We start from the raw sequence: 22,771 nt of genomic DNA on the forward strand, positions 1-22,771 counted from the left end.
TATATCACAAAGCTTCTGTGTCAGATTAACCAATCTGAAAACTGCCTTAAAAACAATTTTATATCACAAAGCTTCTGTGTCAGATTAACCAATCCAAAAACTGTCTTAATAACAATTTTATATCACAAAGCTTCTGTGTCAGATTAACCAATCTGAAAACTGCCTTAAAAACAATCTTATATCACAAAGCTTCTGTGTCAGATTAACCAATCCAAAAACTCTCTAAATAAGAATCCTATATCACAAAGCTTCTGTGTCAGATTAACCAATCCAAAAACTGTCTTAATAACAATTTTATATCACAAAGCTTCTGTGTCAGATTAACCAATCTGAAAACTGCCTTAAAAACAATCTTATATCACAAAGCCTCTGTGTCAGATTAACCAATCCAAAAACTCTCTAAATAAGAATCCTATATCACAAAGCTTCTGTGTCAGATTAACCAATCCAAAAACTGTCTAAACAAGAATCCTATAATGTTGTGTACACAAAACTAGTGAAAACGAGCAAATAAAAAATGCAAGAAAGATCTTTACCTTCGAAAACATATGGATTTCGTCATTCTTAAATACAGGTGTTTAATTTGTTTTATTACATCTCTCTGTATAATTATACCTGTTAATTTGTTGTCTATCAAATGCATGCGTATAAATTCGTCCTCAGCTACAGATTCAATTTCCACTAACTTTGCCTGAAGAGTATTGCAAAATGACTGAAAAGAAAAATTTATATTTTAAGTTTTGAATTGGCAATGTGTGTATGATTTGTTTTGAATTTGTTATTACGAACAAACATACTCTTTTTCAACTAACAAATATTTGAATTTTGAAATTGAAATATAGGGAAAAGATCCAGAGGTTTTAAATATTTTTTCTATTTTATTTATTAGCAAAAATACTTTGAGTGTATTAAAAAACAGAAATGATATTAAGGTTTAACTGATAATATGAATATGAAAAAAGTTTTTAAGCTTGAAAAGCATTGTTTGCATACTTCCAATTAAATGTTAGCATAGACCATTAATATTTGCGTTATAAAAAATAATTTAATTTATATGTATCAAAATAAACTTAGAATTTTAAAAAGATGCCATTTTCCAACATGCAATATTAAGATTATATAATTAATATTGCAAAGCATTTTATTCATAAAGAAGGTTTCCAACTTTAAACCTTGAAAAATTTATAATGCAGATGAAGAGGTAACGTAAAAGTGCCCTAACCATAGCGACCATCCAATCTTCAGAGTCATCATTAACAAATAAATAACACGAAGATTCACGGAGTATCCAACCATGGGGACAGGAAGGAGGCTGGGCAGTTACCAAGGTAACTTATAAACAGAGAACAAATGACGTAAATAAATGGAAAAAAATCCATGCTGATCTTTAAAATAAAATTTGAATTAAATAAAAGAATAATTTGAATTTCAATTGAAAACAATCAAATCAATGAAGTTTAAGTGATACTAATCACTCACTCAAATCACAACCCTCTTTTAACATCCAGAAATAACCACATCAAAATATTACCTGCATTCAGTAGTACTAATGTTATGAAAATGGCAATCATTCCGTCTTGAAAACAATCCTTTTATCGCTAACTTACAGGAACTATTTCGTAACTGCAATACAAAGATAATCGACCTACGGAACATTGACAAGGCGCCTCAAAGTAGGTTATACTGCTGTGAGTATCTTCAGTAGAGAAACATGACTTCTTACTTTTCATACGAAAAATATCTAAAAGAGGTAGACAGAAATAATTTATTGGAAATTATTTGCATAAGTATTAAATGTAAAGAATATGCAAAATAAAATTAGACTCATATGCTACTGAGTATACAAAGACATCACGTTTTCTAATATGTTTTGTGGTATATTGGGAATATTAATTAAAAAGAATTTTTTTAGTCGACTGAATATATCCAAGTGAACTTGAAATGATAGACACCACAGAGGCTGTCAATTCTTTTTTAATTTTTGGTGATTAACTGACCAAAGATATTATGGACAATTATTCGCTACTAAAGAGCTTGCTCCGAAAGTTATCCATTGTAAAAGCGAGGTATTCTACTGAAGAAAAGGTTGATGTTATAGGGATTACAACAGCCTCGTTTAAAGTTAGCATTTCGTAAATCGTATATGGTCGTTGTAATGACTTTGTAAGTAAATGTAACCTTTCTTTGGGTCCTATTTTGGCTGGCTTGTTTCATATCAGTTGTAAGGCCTTTGTTTTTTTCATAGTAAATTGACAACGGAAAGTACCTAATCAATACACAACGCTCACGTTGGCTGTAACCGGTCACCAGGGGAGGCGTACTCCTTCCAGGTACATGTTGCATCCTCTTGAATTTCCAGGGGTCCGTGTTTAGAAGCATGACATAAACACTCACCAAAAAACATTCCCAGAAATCAGGTCAGTATTGAAAAGTTTAAATATAAAAGTGGTTCGGGGGCTTTTAACGAATTTAAATTTACCCTTTCTATGGTTGTTTTTGAATTAATGAAAAAGGTACGGGTTCAATACAGATCCTGCCTTGTTTTTTTTTTTTGTTTTTTTTAAATGAACATAATGTAAAAAAAAAATCAAAACTCGTGTTTTCTGAATCTTTAATATTCCATGCATAAAGATCATACAAATAGTTATTTATACAGAGAAAATTGACACAAAACTAAATATAGAATTTATACTTATTTATTGTGGCGGATATTGGCCGTGGCACAATACAAAATTGTGGGATGCCATTTCAATTGGGCAAACCCACCAAATTCAAAGATCAACAATGTGTGTTTCTTTTTTCTAACCGTCCCGGGTTAACCGCGGAGGGTCAGCACACATACAAATTGTTCAAATCAATCAATCAATCAATCAATCAATCAAATCAATCAATCAATATGTCATATCTCAAATTCCAATATCAAGCATATCAACTTATTTTATCAAATCTTGCATATCAAATATCATTAATATCTCAAACTTCATAGATAACATCTCAAACTTCAAATATCAACATTTTTCATATTTCAAACCTGTACGATGTAGTACAGTTCTAAAGTATATAATACTGTCACCAAGAGTAAGCTTATTAGCTTAGTTTACACAAGCATTAGCATTTCAACAAGGTGACAGTTTATTACAAGTTTCACACAAACATTCAGTTATCAGTTGACTTGGTGTGCGCAGACGCCACATGGCTGCAAGTTGACACAGCTTGCAGTCACCCCACACATTGGGGGAAGCAAAGCAAGTCAACTGGACCACGACCAATACTGCCAAGACCCCCCTTCCCAGCAAGATACTCGCACACATCTTGATAGGTAGATGTGCATGCCTTTTGCAGACTTAGAATAAAGTATTTTGAATTTCCCATAATTAAGAAAAGGTTTTACAACACATAAGGCAATCAATCCTTACCAAATGTGATGTATCTCACTTAATTCCTCAATGCCTAATAAAGCTCTGTTTTGTAGAAACTTACATGCCTATTAATTCCTTCTGAAATGTCTGAGCAACCTTGCAATGCTCTTTACCACCATTGTTTTTCGTTTCTCTATTATTCAAGGCATTTAAGATATAAATGGTTGTAGTTAATCAAAATTAAAGTTTCCAAATAGGAATGTTTCACTCAAGAGAACTACCTTCATCATAATTCCTGTTTAAAATTTGCTAGGAAAGCCATGTCCTGCTGTTTGAAAAAAAAAAAAAAAACCAAATTTTATATCTCCGAAAGCGACACATTCACTCTCTAATTACCTGTAAACAATTTAAGCAGAGCAATTTGAAATTCTTCGTCATATTCAATTACAAGAAGGTACAACACTACTTAGTGGTGGTTACAAATGTCTGTAAAAGACAATACTACCATTTTGGAAGCATACTGGCCTTGCTTAATGATATTCCTACAAAAAAATACATTACCTAGTATTCCAATTTGTATATCATACTTACCAATTAAGCTGCCATGAAGATATTTGGCACTTAATAGATGCCAATTTCAAACTAGGATTTTTTGGCTGCAATTTCATTACCCATCCTTGCAGTACTCGTGTACTCGACTAATCTTATTTATGTGCTAATTGACTAAATCCCTTCCCTCTTACATATTCTTTCAATAAATATTATTAATGCCTGTGATACATGTATGTGCATCTGAGCTCTACAGCTCTATATGACCACAATCTTCCACTGTGTAGCCCAAATGCATAGCAAAGTCTAAAATTCTTTAAGGTATAGATGTTTAATTATTAATTACATCAAATGGAAATATTTTATTTTATATAATGTGCAATGGGCCTGAATACACCTATTACATGTACTGCTATCAATATGTGCTTGATCTTTCTTAATAGTATTTTGATTAAAAACATACACCAAGTGAAACTCATTTTAAATGCAACCCCAAGGGACAATGCAAAGTCTTAAGTTTTAAAGTCTGCATAATAAGAACAGAGTTACAAAATATAAGCACCCTGTGAGGAACTTTAATAGCCCAAACATCTCAAAATTGAAGCCAAATGCAATTCAAGATTGAGCAATCTGTATAAAATTCCAAAAACATATAAACTTCCTGTGAGAACTCTTCCGAAAAATAATTGATACATTGTTAGGGATTAAAGGAACTTGCCTAATTGTGTCACTTCTTGTGTGTAAAAATAACCAGAGTTTAATTAAGACCATATATTTTATTTGCAACTAACATTCTGTTGCATGTCCTACAAGTTTACCTGGATTCTAGAAGTAATTACAATCTAACTTGGTATTTCCAACACTTTATCTTATGTAACCTGAACTGATCTGGAAGGTCATGTCTACCAACATTTCAAAATCCAATATCTCTACTGAAAGCTTTTCCTGATCATCCCAAAAACTTTAAGAAAATAAGATTTGACATTTTCTTTTTTGCTTTAATTATTAAGAACCAAAATATATTCATTTATAAATGATTACAAAACATCCTCAACATTCCTTGGGCTACATATCCCAATTTCCATCCTTTCATTTCCACTTTTTTTAGATCAAAACAAAGCTATCCTAGTAATTCCAGTCTTAGGCAATGGATGGTCTATGGTTATAAATAAGTATTTTGTATTTTCCTTTTCATTCAAGAATTAATATGAATTGATACAATATGTTGTTTAACAATGAAGATGCCCCTTCTTCCTCATTTTCTCCTTTGTATTACTATATTTCAATGACCATTTTGTTTCCAATTGAATAGCTAGCAAATGGAATCAATGACAAGAAAGCTCCAACAAATACACACTTGAGAAAGGCATTTTCCAGAGGATCATTGCTCCCGGCTCCAAATTTAGATCTCTTTACTTTTTAAAGTCATCTATAATGAGTAGGATGCCCAATTTCAGTGTAAATCTATAAAATTTATGATATGCAACTGATCTTATCATTTGCTTTATAAATATCAGGGGCTTTCACAACATTAGATAGTAATATTTCATGAATGCAAAGAACTAAACTCGAGGAAAATTGGGTGCATTTAAATAACTATAACAAAACTCTTCTCTGGAAAAGATATGTACTTCATGCTCCTTTTTACTTACATTCATCACAAACTTGAGATGTATACTATATCAGCCTGAAAATTTTGGCATTAATGCATAATAGTTTTTAGCCATGTTGAAATACCTAACAGTTCTGAGTCATGTTGTAAGTAATGTGTTATAATTCTGAGCCATATTGTAAGTAATGCCTAATAGTTCTGAGCCAGGTTGATCCATGTTGTATTTAATGCCTGGTAGTTTTAAGCCATGTTGTAATTGATGCCTTAATTGTTCTGAGCCATGTTGTAAATAATGCCCCATAACTCTGAGCCAGGTTGTGGCATGTTGTTAGTTGTACCTAGTAGTTTCCAGATATATTGTAGTTAATGCCTAATTGTTCTGAGCATGCTGCAAATAATGCCCGATAGTTTGAGCCACATAGATCCATGTTGTAAGTAATGCCTAGTAGTTTTCAGCCAAGTTGTCATTAATGCCTAATTGTTCTTAGCCACATTCTCAGCCATATTTTAAATAATGCCTTAAGCCTAATACGGCTTAGCCATGCTTTACATAATGCCTAATATTCTACAATCAAACACAATGTTGCAACTGTTTACATCTATAATAGAAAAACTGAATATAATCTCACAAATAGGTTTTTAATGAAAATGTGCAATGGGTCTGAAACATTCTTATGTTACATATGAAAAATTAAGCTGCTGTATTATCTGCACCTAACATCACCTAACATTACAAGAGCATATCAAAACAATCTATAGGGTTATTTTGACCATAATTTCAGGCAACTGCAATTCCTTATTTTGAGAGATATCAAAGTTAAATTTAATGATTTTTAAAAATGTAGATCTGCAGCTATTTTGGGAAATTATTTTATTTTTAACCTAATTTGTAAAATTTACAGGTTGTCAAAATTCTCCCTCTAATTTTGAAAGTTAACATTTCTTAAACAATTATTAGTTATAAGCCATGCTGACAGACTTTGCTTATAATTTTGTGTCAATCTACAGTGGAAAAGACAACATGTATTAACACTCAACTGTTAAAGCAATACAAAGGTGACTGATGTACCTGATATACTGGACTGTGAATCTGTGATGATACTTATACTTATGTCTGGTTTTCCCAACGATTTAAAGATAATTTTCTATGCTTTTCTCTGACTTTTAGTCTTGTACTTGGGTCCATGTCCACGAGAAGGTCCGACCGAGTTTCCTTATTGTTGTTTCATAGGACCTATTTTAGTTTGCATTTGCCGGGTTTCGAAGCAGTATGAAACAAAAAGAAAGTTATTAATGTTAATAACCAACATTACATCATTGTAAAACAATACAAAGGTACAAGTAAACGATTTTTGGTATAACCGCGTGCGCGTCGTCTGCTTTGTAAAATGTTTGAATCCAATCTCATCCGTCATAATTAATGCACATCGATATTTATAACAGCGTTAAAATGGTTGAGAACAATGCATAAATGAAAAATCATACGATTTTTTAAAGTTACAAAACAACATTTCATGTATTTTATTGCAAGCAATTGTTATGGTCTTTACCTTTGAAAGGTTCAGGAGAAAGGAATGTGAATAACAAACCCGACCTTTTATATACTACACTTGATGTGTCAACCGAACCCGACCCTTAAAAGCCAACGTTCAATAACAAATACTTGGGACCTATAAACTAGGATATAGGTCCCTTCAAATATACTTTTCTCGTAAAATAAAGGCATCTATTTTGTATACACAAATAGATGCTATTATTTTCTCATGCATAAATATCATACAAATATACAAATCATTATTTTTTCATGACCTTTTCAATGTTAATTGGGACGTCATAAACTTGCGCATTTTCACGTTTTATTCTTAATAAATTGTAGAAGACATCAATTCTTAATGAAATTTTCTTTTACTTGATATTGTCCAAAGGCATCACTCATTAAGATTTTGAGATATGTGATTTTTCAAAGAGTTTTGAACACCATAAAGTGTACAACAGCCGTGGAGACTATTTTCTCAAGGAAAATAACCCTTGAAATGAGTAATTTTGAAACTACTTATCTTAAAAATAGAGAAATGCATCTTATTAATGACGTCATCTTTGCAGAATGGTACTCCTTCATGCCATATGTTTTTTTTCTGATTTATAACAATCATATTCTTTACTAATGTGTAAGCCAGTTTCAAAACTTTTTGAAAGCATTAAATTTTGATGACACAATGAAGCTTGTATAACCGTACTTTTTTCTTTTATTGACATATCTTTTATGTTCCTTGGTATAACTATGTCTCTTTTTATTGTGCCCTTTATTCTCCTACTTGGTCGTGAATTAAAAAAAAATCAATATACATTACCTTTTTGATGCCTTTATATATTTATGACCAATCATGGCTTTGTAATTCTTGTGAAGAATTTTAAAGACTTTTCCTATCTATTCCAATGTAAAACTTTGATCACCCATTGTGGCCCTACTTTAAGCCAGGAAATCATGATTTAAACAGACTTGTATGTACACTACCTTAGGATGCTTCCATAAAACTATGACCAATCATGGATTTGCCGTTCTTGAGAAGAAGATTTTTAAAGATATTTTTGATTTTAAACTTTGTCCCCCTTTGGGGACCCACTCTATACTCGGGGTCATGATTTGAACAAATTTGATTCTATACTACCACATGGTGCTTCCAAATGAGTTTCATATTTCCTGGCCCAGTGGCTGTATGTAAGAAGATTTTTAAAAGATGCCATTATTTTTCACTATTTCATACACTCTTCCCTCTGAAAAAGGTTTGGCCATTTCTTTGCATAAACTTGAATCCCCCATACCCAAGGGTTCTTTGTTATAAGTTAGGTTAAAATTGAATCTGTGGTTTTAGAGAAGAAGAAAAAAATGTGAAAACTTAACCACAAAGTTTACGAATAGATTTTGATCAGCGTAAACATTTGATTAAATAGCAAGAAAATGGATTATTACCTGCACCAAAGATAAAAACTGAAGCGATAGCGAGAATCATATCAAATCTGCACTGAAAAAAAAAACTGGTAAAAGTCACGAAGGAGACTAGTAAATTTATATGTACTGTCCATAAAACCACTCCAAAGTATATTTACTAGGTACTAAGTAAATTTACTAGATAACATTAGTAAACCTAGAATTTATGTGTAACTTTCACTGGATTATCTGATATTTTTATGACCCCAGCTCCACGAGACGCACTCTACTCACTGTCGTAGCCAGTAAACAGAATGATTACTAATCACGACGAACCCTTTACTATACATATTACATAAATCAACTAGGTATTTCTTTCAGTGTGTGTGTCTTATCTTTATGTACATAAACATTTAACAAATGTATCATTAAGTTAACGACAAGGCTTGGAGGGATGTTGACTAGAGTTCTTAAAAACAGAATGAATAAAAGGATGAAATATCAATAATCACCTCATAAATCTCCAAAGGCGTAATAAAAGCATGCGCAGGGCCAGCTTTATTGTTACCCATTCTCATTGAAATTAATGAAAAATAATCTATTTCAGAGAATATATGTGGAAGTTGTCATCAAGAATTTAATTGCAAAGGTTTAAAGGTTTCTAGAGATGTCGCTTGGAAACGAAAGTGTTACAGACAGACAGAAATACAGCCGAACGGAGTGACGGACAGAAGGATAGAAGGGACAAAGGGAATAATGGTATAAATCAAATTGCAAAAACTCAAAAAAGCTTTCTGAGATATCACCCGGAAATGAGAGTTTTACACACACAAAATGTATGAATTAACGACCTTGACCTTAAACTTTTTTATCTTAAAAAGGGGTCTTCTTAAAGCCATAGGGAGGTGTGGTATAGAATATCATTGCAAAAGCTGAAAGGTTTCTCAAGATATCGCGCGGAAACAAACGTGTTAAAAATAGACCAAATCATTTAATTTATGACCTTGACCTTTGATCTTTTGACCTCAAAATCAATAAGGTTATAGGGAGTTACTGTATAAAATTTCAACGCAAAAGCTCAAAGGGTTCTCGAGATATCGCGTGGAAACGAAAGCGTTACAGACAGACAGAACTACAGATGGACGGACAGACGTACAGGCTGACGGAAATTAATTTCCCCCATTTTCAGCGGGGAACAACTAATAAAAAAAATTAAAAAATGAAAATTTTGTTTTCCCGATTGTCTGTTCTTCTGTTTGTTTAGCTGTCTAGCTTTCTGTTTTAAACACTATTCCCACAGGATATCTCAAGAAGAAGTCTACTCATTTGCAATGAATTTTTATGCCCCAAACTTCCTAAGGCTTAAAGGAAACCTTCTGTTGGAGTCAGAAGTGTAAAGGTAAAGGTAGGACATTAACAGGTATGAACTATGGAGATAACGAACGGTATTCAAGATCAAAACTCAATAAAACTATACAAAGTAGGAGAAGAGCAAACACAGACCTCCAAAACATCAAAGGTGCGATCAGTTGCCGTGGAGGAGTGAGCATCCCATGCTGACCGGTCACACCTGCAGTGTCGTCAATTCGGTGTATAAATTATGCACTAACAATTAGTATGAAAAACGTCAGTCAGCACTTTACTCAATGATGAATTGTATTTGCTGACAGTGTCATTGTATGGATCAAGACTGTTGATAATCCTGTTTCATAAACTTCTATGTCAATAATTTACTTCTTTTTAGAAATTTTGTATACGTAAAGCATGCTCATACTTATCGAATCATCTGAGATATTTAAACTATGTATGCAGGTAATGAAAGTATATTGCTGCATAAGTAAGGGAAGTTGACGATTGTAAAGTTAAAGTCATTACGTTTATCATAGAGCTTATTTGTACTAATGCCATTAACTTCTTTTTCAGGAAAAATATCCAAATATGAAACAGATGTGTCAGGCTCTGTGGTATCTTTTATCTCAAGCTCACCAGGATATATCGTTTAGACATAAGAATGGAAGTTACTATTGTTAATTGACGATACGTAATCTACGAGGGTTGATCCAAAAGTTCATGGAATTTCTTCATATTTTAATTATTTTAAAGTGGGATTCGTTGAAAATTACAAATAAAAATATAGACACTTGAGGAATATTTTTGATTAAAAACCATTTTGAATATCTTTGATAGTAACTCTATGGCAGTTGCCACAGAAACGGTTGTTTGGAAATGCGGGGGAGACATTAACGTGTTCATTATCATTTTCATTCTAAATACGTGAAATGAGAATTAAACTGCCCAATGTGGTATATAAAACAAAAATTATGTCTTTATTACAATTGCCTGATCTTTTATCAACCTCTGTGTGAAAGTTTTACTGATTTTACTGGATATTTTGTTTATAAGTTGATGATTTATTGTTCATCTTAAAAATGTAATACGTCAAATTTCAGTCAAGTCATTAAGTTTTGTGAAAATCCTGGGATGGCTCTATCTTGAACGCGTATGTTATTGACAAAGGCTTGGGGAAATGCATTTAATTACTGATTTTCCAGTGGCATAAGAAATTTAAGAGAAATAGAACTTCCATGGACATTGATTAAAGGTGTGGTCGCTTTTTGGGAGCTCTGTTTTAAGTGTGTATCCCCCTAGACAAATTTCAAGCGTTAATGGACGTTGTCGGCCGCTGTACTGTTCTTGACATTGCTTCTGAAATTGGAACATCATATGGTTAGATGGGTAGTATTTTGAAATATTAATGAAAAATGAAGTAAGTTGGTGCAAGAGGGCATCCAGGCTTTTCTTGAGAAAAGAAATGGAGAAAGGCCAGCATTTTGTAGAATTACTTGTTAGAATTCGACATTGGGGTGAGATGCTCTATAACGTGACGTGACATATCTAACTTGACGTAACGTCAAAGTCTCCCCCGGGTTTCGCAACTATCTATTTTCAGAACGCTCCTGTGTCCGTATAGGTAATTGGAAACTGATGAAATTTTCCAATATTGTAACATTATGACTCTATATTATGAATATGCCTGTTCTTTGCTTTCATCAAATCTAGATAAAATTTTAGAAAGAAATTCCACGAACTTTTGGATCAACCCTCGTATATATCTAAGTGTCGAGTTGAAAGGCATAGCAATTGTTCTTCTTTACAGGTATAAGATTTTGGACAAATTCTGCTTCAAATGAATAAATTTCTGCTAGGAAATTTATTTTATAAACTTACCCCTTACCTATTCTTCTTATCATATTAAGTACTTCATAATTCTTGCTATTGACGGATCTTATTGTTATTGTAGACGTAAACTCAGGGCCGAGGATCATGAAACAAACTTAGACTTAAATCAAATTTTCAATCACCAATAAAATATTCATTAATTCAGGAATTTAATTAGAAATTTGCAGATATCAACTCTTTGAGAAGCAATATTGAAAAATATTTTGATTTTGGTCTTCTTGACCTTTACAACATTTTATAATAAAATAAAGATTTTGACTTAAGTTTAAGATGTTTCATGATCCCGGGGCCAGGATTTCTTTTTAAAATCCTACAGAAATTTTCATGAAGAAATATCTTTGACATTATGATATTTTGCCAAGGTGTTATCAATAATCGATAATCATTTTGATTCCTATTCTGATTCAATTGCAGATGTATTTTTTGAGCTCGAGATCGTGTCCTCAATAACCGTAATGAAATTGCAAAAAAATAATAAACACTGAAGACATATCGCCATATTCTTATTTAGAAATGACGTACATTTGCAGTGAGAGAAAAATATAAACAAATGCTAATTTTGTTTTCTATAATTTATTCTTTAGAAAAATGTTTTACACTGTACCTTGCAATGCAAGGTACAGTGTATTATCGAAAAAATTTTTAAATGTCGAGTGAACTGTGCTTTGGAGACGGTCAGAGATTAAAAAGCAAAATACTGCATCCTCATAATTTTTTAACATTTATTCTCAATATATATAGCATAATTTTTTTTAAGTAACCAATAATTTCTATTGATCCATTCAAACTGAAAACCCGAAACCCCCACAAATCCTAAACCTTTACAATTAAATTTGTTTTAAACAGTAATTTGTACAATGCTTCCTCGGAACAATGTCCTTGTATTACAGGCTAACGTTGTATAATACACTTAATACTGGTTTGAATAAACTTAAATATATATACTGTAAACCAACTTTTATTCGCGACGACTTTATTTCGCAATTTACCGGTAATAAACTAGTTCGCGACGATTAATTTTCGCAATCAAGCCCATTTTGGATCTGTTTTATGAGGCTGATAAACTTTAAAGGACGGTTCGCGGTGAGAAATATTCGCGATGACGATGCTCTCGCGAACCTCGCAAAAAATTCTCGCACGCGAAGAAAAGTTAGTTTACAGTATCGTAAGTCGTACTAACGGGAAACTAAGTCAAAAATACAATAAAATAGGTCGTTCATTCTAGACCATAAGTCGTAATAACGAGATACTAGTAGTTACTATAAGTCGCTGTAACGAGACACTTAGTCGTTACAATGAGATATTTAGTCGTATGTTTGAGATAGTAGATCGTTATAATGAGATACTTAGTCGAAATAACGAGATAGTTATTCGTAATAACGAGATAAATAGTCGTAAAAGGGAGATGGTACGTGATAATAAAGAGATGGTACGTAATAATAACGGGATAGACATTCAAAATAACGAAATACTCATTCTAACTAAAACTAGTGCTAATTGTAACGGGAACCGTTACAGATGTTCCCCAAACGCTCCCCAACTCCCTTCTCGTGCCATATTCCCTGTAAGTTTCATTAAAGAAGGCAAAATCTATGCATTTAAGACGTAAACAACGTTTTCCCAAAAGTATACCAAGCAATGCAGGCGTGCGCATGTGATTGCATGAGCGTAATGATGATATCATCTTGTCTACACTATTTTACTCACTTGCACGTGCACGCACGTGCATGATGACCATACCTTCTTGTAGGTGTCCATTATGTCTGTCTATGTTCTTAATCCCATCCTGTTTGGTTGAAAAACAAGCGAGTTATAGCCATTTAAAGCTTAAGCCAATCAGATTGCAGCGCACGTGCATGCGCGTATTTTCATGACAATTATTATATATCATATTGTAGGACATCTTAAAGTATGCCTATGTTTTAAATTTCAAAGCATTTTGTAAAAAAACAGAAAAGATGTTGAGATTTTTGTTTCAGCCAATCAGAGCAAAGCACACGTGCATGTTATAAATTTCAAAGCATTTCATCACAAAACAAAAAAGATATTAAGATTTCTGTTTCAGCCAATCAGAGCAAAGCGCACGTGCATGCGCGTGAGTTCATGCAAATTTGACCATGTCATCTTATCTACACATCTTATATATCTTTATATAATGAGTTTCAAAACATTTTATCAAAAAATATAAAAGTTACAACCATATTAAATATATCAGTCATTTTACTGATTGCACGCGCCCGCACGTGCATGCGAATGCGCGCAAAATGACCTTCGTTCAGCACATGTACACAACATGCCTACTAACCCTAAAAAGGTTTTAACTTAGTTTGGTGAACAGTTTCTGAGAACACTTCCGGACAAAAAAGTACCGGAGAAGAAATAAGAAGAAAAAAGAATAATAACTAGAATCTTGTTGCCATGGCAACAAATAAGTCTTCCGTTCTTCTAAATCTGTAAGAATTTGCTTTTTTCTCTGCAAAAAACATAGATATCATATGTACTCTGAAAGAAAAAATCTGCAAAAAAGTCTTTCAGTACTTAAGGTACTTTGATTTTCATGACCAATCTTGTTCTTATACATTTTGGCACTCATAAGAGCTACACGTGTATCATAGACAAACCAACGGACGAACGAACACCGTACTCTCATAAACTTCACTGTGTTTATGTCCTGGCACAATTGTGATGGTGTTATAAAAATGTCATGAACTAAGTTAGTACCACATTAAAAGTAAAGTCGTTCATTTTTACAGTAATACTATCGAGATTTGTCAGCAGAAAGATTATTCAACTACAGGAATTATTCAGCAATCGATTAATTGATTATATGTTGTTTAATGTCCCTCTCGAGAAATTTTCACATGGAGAAGCCTCCACTCTCCGGTGGAGACTGCAAAATGTTGTCCTATAATTTGGCTCTAATCGCCATTGAGCATTGAGGAATCTTTTTGAGTCAGTACCATCTGACGCAAGGGACCTCGATTTAGACGATCTCATCTGACGGACCGGTCTCCATGTCCCACAACTGAAGTCCATAATACAGATATATGATGCTCTAGCCATGTTTTTATTTTATTTTTCATTTCTCACATTTGTTGCATCAGATTTTCTTAAAGATCATACTTAATAAAAATCATTTCGAACAACTTTATTGCAATGCATACAGCATCCGGTGATTTTGATTGACAGGTCAATAGATGTGCACTTAGTGTAATACTTCTTAAGCAGAAAAAATATACAGAGAGTGACTATGACGGACTATGAAATCAGAAAATATTTAATAAAGAATGGGTACAACTGATATAGAACTGATTTTTTGTCAATGTAAATGGATAGGATAATCAGGATTAAAAGGGAATCTCTCTCTCTCTCTCTCTCTCTCTCTCTCTCTCTCTCTCTCTCTCTCTCTCTCTCTCTCAGACGTAAATTTCAGTATCTTGCGTAATGAAAAATCTACTATTATAGAATATGAATTCTGTATACATGTTAATGGTAATTATAACCAAATGTTCCAGATTTAATTGTATAACGAATTTATAATTCAAAGGCTTATAGTTGCAATAATGTTTCCGAATAAAATCAAGAAGGGGGGGCTTTATTAGAATTACATACTCTGTAATTTTATGTTTTATGAATTAAAAGGAAAATACTAAAGGTTGCATGTACATACATATAATTATATAGCATGGCATAAAATTGTGTACATTCGTATACTTTATCTTACATATCAACAGACCTTTGCAGATGTTTTTGTATCATGTTTTTAGCGTAGCATTATTTCACACAGAAACGCGTAACTTTCACATAATGTTAACCCTTTGAGTACTAGTATTTCAGAAAAATCCAAGAATCGCCTTTTCTCATCTTTAAGAACTTCTCGGGTATATAAAAGTATAGATCATGTGTAATAAATAACACTATAAGACGTTTAATCAATGAAATATACGTGTTAAAACCAAATCCAATCTATAGATTGATTTTCTTTCTTTTAAGTTGCAGATATCAATTTATTTCTAAAGGCTTTACACCTACTCTTCTATCTCTCAGTTCCCTTTTGAGTACATATAATATTTTAGAATCGAAAATAAAACTCGGATTCCGGGATAATTTCGCATTCAAATTAGAGAATGAATTAAGAATATTTTTTTTATATAATCACAACGTTCAGACATAACAGATTTACACTACGCTGACAACTTTAACTTATGCAAATACTGAAAGCAGTAACCAACGTAATCTTTCATGCAGAAGTGGATATGGAAACTCAAAATCTAATTTTTTTTATGTGAAAAGTGTGGATATAGACGTCTGCGACGTCATGGATACTACCTCCGCCTTTATCTCGAAAGTTCTATTCCCACTTACAAGTTATCTATCTTTGCTCATTGTCACTACGTAAATAGAGAAAATGAATTTATTGACGGAACCTTAAATCTCCAAAATACAGAATCCGATTGAATAAATAATATGTTTAGTATTTTTGTAGAATAATTTGTATATACATCGCTGTAATTTTTACTGCTTACAATATTATTTTCTTCAAAGTGCTTAGTTGACACAGAACGGATATTTTTTTTAGATATAAATTTGTAAATCAAAAAACTTTCAATATACAGACTAACACTACAAATTTAAACTAATATGCAAATAGTGAATTAAGTAACATGCAAAAGAGAGAATATTGAATGTGTAAATATGTTGATCTGGAGAGCGTATATATGTCTCTAACGTCAGCAATACTATTTCCGCCTTTATCTCGAAAGTTCTACTCTCATTCACAGGTCAGAGTTATCTTTCTTTGCCCATCGTATACATACTACGTAAATAGAGAAATTTTCGGTACCGAAAATATACAAAATGCGGAATCTGATTTAAAAACAAATTATATATTTAGTATTTGTAGAAAAATGTCTGTTTTACATAAAAATATCTTTAAAAAATATCTAAAGACAAAAAAATCAAAAATTGACCAAAAACAAATTCACTTCCGGTTCGGACAGGAAGTACTGGAAACACACGAAAACAACTTCAAAACAAATAGAATATCATGATCTAATACTCCTGTAAATTTCATATCTTTACCTCAAACCGTTTCCGAGAAAACTGCCGGACAAAAGTCCATTTTAAAATTCGAAAATCGGCCATAACTTCGGACCGGAAGTGAATTTTTCAAAAAACGGAATTTTATATAAACTTCATATATCAACCTACTCACATAAAAAAAATAGTGAAAATCTATCCAGCCTTCTCTGAGTAATCGCGCTCACAAAATTTGGGAGGAATAATAATAATAATAATAATAATAATAAACAAAGAAACAATACAATCACTATAAGTCTTCCGTTGTGAACGGAAGACTTAATAATAAGAAACAGAGTAAAAACAATATGTTCCCCAACTTCGTTTGGGGAACATAATTAGACCTTTCATTTCGCTCTTTGTAAATTGATTTGTCGCAGCGACAAATCAATTTACAAAGAGCGAGATGAAAGGTCTAATTTTAATTAGATTGTCACAGCCGATAAGCTGATTGGTTGGTCCAAAGGTCACCAGAACGTGACCTGAACCGGCTTGCGTTAGATCCTTTCACGAGCGACAAAGCAATTTACAAAGAGCGAGATGAAAGGTCTAATTATGTTCCCCAAACGAAGTTGGGGAACATATTGTTTTTACTCTGTTTCTTATTATTATGTTCCCCAAACGGAGTTTGGGAACATATTGTTTTTACTCTGTTTCTTATTATTATTATTTTTTTTCTTATTTGTTCTCCGGTACTTTTTTGTCCGCGAGTGTTCTCAGAAACTGTTCACCCAACTGAGCTAAAACCTTTTTAGGGTTAATAGGTGTGTAGTGTAGGTGTGCGGAACGAAGGTCATTTTGCGCGCATGCGCCTGCACGTGCGTGCGCGTGAAATGAGTGAATTGACTGATATACTTAATATAGCTATAACTTTTACATTTTTTGATGAAATGCTTTGAAACTCATTACATAAGGATATATTAATAGTGTTAATAATATGACACTGTCAAATTAGCACGAACTCACGCGCATGCACGTGCGCCTTGCTCTGATTGGCTGAAACAAAAATCTCAATATCTCTTTTGTTTTCCGACGAAATGCTTTGAAATTTTTAAAATTGCCATGAATTAGGATATCCTACAATATAATATGGAAAAATTTCATGAAATCACGCGCATGCACGTGCGCTGCAATCTGATTGGCTGAAACTTTAAATGGCTATATCTCCTTTGTTTTTTGACGAAATGCTTTGAAATTTAAAACATAGTCATGCATTAGGACATCCTGCAATTTGATATACAAAAAATTTCAAGAAATCACGCGCATGCACGTGTGCTGCAATCTGATTGGCTGAAACTTTAAATGGCTATATCTCCTTTGATTTTTGATGAAATGCTTTGAAATTTAAAACATAGTCATGCATTAGGATATTCTACAATATGATTTAGAAAAAAATTCTTGAAATCACGTGGATGCACGTGTGCTGCAATCTGATTGGCTGAAACTTGAAATGGCTATAATTCCTTTGGTTTTCAACCAAACAGGATGGGATTTAGAACATAGATAGATATAAGGGCCTCTAACAAGAAGGTATGGTCATCATGCACGTGCACGCACGTGCGTGCATTTGGAACGAGTGAAATTAAAAATACACTTGAATGAGTGATTTTTAATACTTTTGGACTAAATGCTTTAATAAAAAGTATATTTAAATATATAGAAAGTGTAGACAAGATTATATGATCATTATGCACGTGCATTCACATGGGCACGCGTGAAATGTTAAAATTTGAATATAATTGGTATCCTTTTGGGAAAACGTTGTTAAAGACAAAAAGTGTACAGATGCTGTCTTATTTAATAAGGCTTACAGGGAATATGGCACCAAAAGGGAGTTGGGGAGCGTTTGGGGAACATCTGTAACGGTTCCCGTTACAATTAGCACTAGTTATTATTAAGGTCTTCCGTCTTCACGGAAGACCTTATAGTGATTCTATTGTTTCTTATTATTATTAAGGTCTTCCGTCTTCACGGAAGACCTTATAGTGATTCTACTGTTTCTTATTATTCTTATTATTATTATTTTTTTTGACAAAATTTTGTGCAGGCGATTTCTCGAAAACTATTCAGTGGTTTTTCATGAAACTTTCACAAAATATGCGTCATTATATGAAGTTGTTACATCCGAAGAGTAATTTAGAAAATTCGCTTCTGGTGCCAAGTTATGGACAATTTCCTGATTTTAAAATGCGATTTTGTCGCGCACTTTTATCGAAAATGGCTAAGGATATGAACTGGAGACTTCTTGGAGATGATAGATCATGACTTTGTGGGTTGCAGAATCACCTTTTCGTGAGTCGTCAGTACTTCCGGTCGTTACGAATTGCAAACTTAAAAAAATCGTATTTTCTAACTTTTTTGTTTTTCAGTATTTTTCATTTTTATTTGGTATGGTAATAGAAGCCCTCCTTATAATGCTTACTATTTAATTTGTTTGAATGTTGATTAATCTAAAGTCTAGATATTTGCATTCAAAAATCTGAAGCGGGTCCAAAATGGCGGCTGTCTCTGTCAAATCCGCCATTTCGCGAGTAGGGGTTTATGGAGGCAGCTGAGCGTTTGATTAAACCATTCTGACATAAGGATACATGAAATGTAAAAAACTACTTCGACTCTCACGTAGTAGTGAAATGGTTGGAGGAGTTACCTCCCGTTACTTGTTTATATTATAATAGATAATCAATGTAAATATTGTAATTAATTGGTCAATTGACTAAAGAATTATACAAGTATTATTGATAAATGATGTTCTGTTAGAAAATAATAATAGTGTTGCCAAAAGAAAGACAGTCTGTTTTATTTTATCAATATGATATCTGATAACTTGTGATCATTGATTAAGTTGAGGTACAAGGAGGCAGTACTGCCAACTGGCTTGTGTCTTCACTTTGGTACAGAAACCAATTGGTTTATCGATCAAATAGGATTGTGCAAAGTTGCCGTAGTCAGTGACTAGTTAAAATGTAGCTGTGTGGCATTAGCTATAGGTTTGTCATTAGGACAGAGAAGCTCTTACAAAGTTAAATCATACTGTGTAAGTATATTGTAGCCACTTGGTTAAAGTTATATAGGCAACTTGATAAGCAGTTATACACCAGGCAGATGTTAAAGGCTAAATCAAGGGGCACCAGGCAGATAGAATGATGTTGACTTATATAGTCAGTTGTACGAGTATAGTGAGGCAATTATCAGATGGCACCAGGCAGGTGCCGGTATTAACTGAAGATATATAATTATACAAAGCACTTAGGTCATTTGATTTAAAGACACCAGGCAGGTGTCATATTATTATCTGTATATATTGCATTCAATCATATCCCCAGAAAAACTCGGTAATCCGAGCACGGACCTACTGACCGCTCAGATCCGACACGTTACAGTAGTACGTTGCAATTGAGTGTCAATCTTAAAACTTAATTTCCGTTTCACTGCTTTAGTGTAACTGGGCTAGATACGATATGTAATGTGTATAATGTGTTACATATACTTTCTTAACGTCAAAATAAAATAAAGGCGTTAAGAATGTTTTATTTTTAAAATTTAATTGATGCCCTCATACCTATCTAATAGATCAGTCCAAAGAAAAGGCGCAAATATTTACTCGTGGCGTTTGGCGCGAAATTATGAATGCTTTTTATAATTCTTAGACAGGTGAACTGTTGCAAAAGTACCGTGGTATACACAAGTATATTTAGAGCAGTATTCCCAATAGCTTAATGGTTAGCGTGTTGGGGATATAAAAGTAAAAAAAAAATGCGCATTCGCGTTGGCGACATGGGTTCAATCCTCCTTGTGACCAAAATTTTGAATCTCTTTTCAGCTCGATTTTACGTGGGTTTCTTTTCCTAAAACGGACGGAAGACCTCTCGTTGCTCGCAACGAGATCGTATCTAGTTAAGGTCTTCCGTCTTCACGGAAGACCTTATAGTGATTCTATTGTTTCTTATTATTATTATTCTTATTATTATTATTCTTTTTTTTGACAAAATTTTGTGCAGGCGATTTCTCGAGAACTATTCAGCGGTTTTCAACGAAACTGTCACAGAATATGTGTTATAATATGAAGTTGTTACTTTTGAAGGAAAATTTGGAAAATATGATTCCGGTTCCAAGTTATGGCCAATTTCCTGATTTTAAAATGCAATTTTGTCGCCCCTTTTTATCGAAAATGGCTGAGTATATGAACTGGAGACTAATTGGAGATGATAGATCATGACTTTGTGGTTTGCAGAATCGTCTTTTTGTGCGTCGTCAGTACTTCCGGTTTGTACCGGAAGGGTATTTTAAAAATGCAATTTTCAAACTTTTTTGTTATTCAATATTTTTTTGTGATTTTAATAATTCAAATAGAGACTCATTTGCGAATGCGTTATATGTAATTTGTTTTAGACTCGAAAAAGCCAATCTCGAGATATTTGCATTTAAAAATTTGAAGCGGTGTTTTCAATGGCCGAATGGTTAACGCGTTGGATTGTCACGCGAGCGACCCGGGTTCGCTCCCCCGAATGTCCGATTTTTTTTATCGCTTTTTCTGCTAGATTTTTTGCATTTTATTTCAGAATGGGACGGAAGACCTCTCGTTGCTCGCAACGAGATCGTTCTAGTTCTTATTATTATTATTATTATTATTATTTTTTTTGACAAAATTTTGTGCAGGCGATTTCTCGAAAACTATTCAGCGGTTTTTCATGAAACTTTCACCAAATATGTGTCATTATATGAAGTTGTTACATCCGAAGAGAAATTTGGAAAATTCTCTTCTGGTGCCAAGTTATGGACAGTTTTCTGATTTTAAAATGCGATTTTGTCGCCCCTTTTTTTCGAAAATGGCTAGGTATATGATATGGAGACTTATTGGAGATGATAGATCATGACTTTCTGGTTTGCAGAATCACCTTTTCGTGCGTCGTCAGTACTTCCGGTCGTTACGAGATGCAAATTAAAAATAATCGTATTTTCTAACTTTTTTGTTTTTCAGTATTTTTCATTTATTTTCGGTATGTTAAAAGAAACCCTTCTAATAATGCTTACTATATAATTTGTTTGAATATTGATAAATCTAAACTCTAGATATTAGCATTCAAAAATCTGAAGCGGGTCCAAAATGGCGGCTGTCTCTGTCAACGCCGACATTTCGCAATAGGTGTTTACGGAGGCAGCAGAGCGTTTGTTTGAACGAAAGTAACATAAGAATAAATGAAATGCAAATGAATACTTGGATTATCACGTCGTATTAACGTTGCAGTTCTGTGTCAAACTAACGTCTTCTATAATTGGTTTTGGCTGGTTTTCAAAGTAGAAAAAGAAAAGACTAAATGTGCAATGAAATTCGATACCTAATATCTCTTGTGCATCGCCGAAAAACAGATCTTAAATCATACTTATAAGTAATACTTTCTCAAAAAAGAATATCAATTAATTTTGTAGTATAAATATTAACCACTGTTTTTCCTATGCACACTTGTGTCATATTAAACTAACAAATTAGACAAAATTAAGAAAACGATTTTTTTAAAGATCGCTTCATGGAGTTTATTTTAGCATTCTTGTCTCAAAGACCTGATTCAAGTTATTGAGCATAAATGATATCGGATTCCTGACCGTCGTAGGGCGAGCCATGCTTTCCGGCGAAACTTTTCAACCTTTTTCGATTAACTATTCGGGATAGTTTACTTTGAGGATAAACAGGAAATTGAAAAAAAAATTCATATCCGTTTCACCGCTTTAGTGTTACATGCATATATACAATATGGAAATTGAAAAATGTGTTAAACATACTTTCTAAACTTCGAATCTTAGGCTATAAGAACGTTCTTTTTTTTTCTTTATTTCATTGAAGCTATCACACCTATTTAATAGAACATTCCAAAGAAAAGGGGCGAAGATTAACTCGTGGCGTTTGGCGCTAAAATTTGAGTAGTGACCCGCCTTTCATAATTTTAAGAGAGAAGCACTGTTTCGTTGATATATACAAGTAGATTTAGAGTAGAGGTCCCGATAGCG

The 22,771-nt window shown here is 33.1% G+C and overlaps 1 protein-coding gene and 1 long non-coding RNA gene across 2 annotated transcripts; both read right to left on the bottom strand.

Moving 5' to 3' along the window:
- Positions 1–615: 615 nt before the first annotated feature.
- On the bottom strand, positions 616–1,591 carry LOC134268663 (C-type lectin domain family 2 member L-like; the record flags this gene model as incomplete). Its single annotated transcript, XM_062750913.1, has 3 exons — positions 1,532–1,591; positions 1,223–1,332; positions 616–712 (listed from the first exon to the last, which is right to left on the bottom strand). Coding segments are annotated over exons 1-3 (247 nt in total), but the record flags the coding sequence as incomplete, so codon positions are not given.
- Positions 1,592–2,680: 1,089 nt separating this feature from the next.
- On the bottom strand, positions 2,681–5,056 carry LOC134268664 (uncharacterized). The gene is made up of 2 exons (XR_009992414.1): positions 3,032–5,056; positions 2,681–2,993 (listed from the first exon to the last, which is right to left on the bottom strand). It is a non-coding gene; the product is annotated as an uncharacterized LOC134268664 (long non-coding RNA).
- Between the last annotated feature and the right edge of the window lie 17,715 nt (positions 5,057–22,771).

The sequence above is a fragment of the Saccostrea cucullata genome, unplaced genomic scaffold (genome assembly GCF_032062105.1).
Source record: "Saccostrea cucullata isolate Sc308-1 unplaced genomic scaffold, CSIRO_AGI_Scuc_v1 ctg9488, whole genome shotgun sequence".
Lineage (NCBI taxonomy): Eukaryota > Metazoa > Mollusca > Bivalvia > Ostreida > Ostreidae > Saccostrea > Saccostrea cuccullata.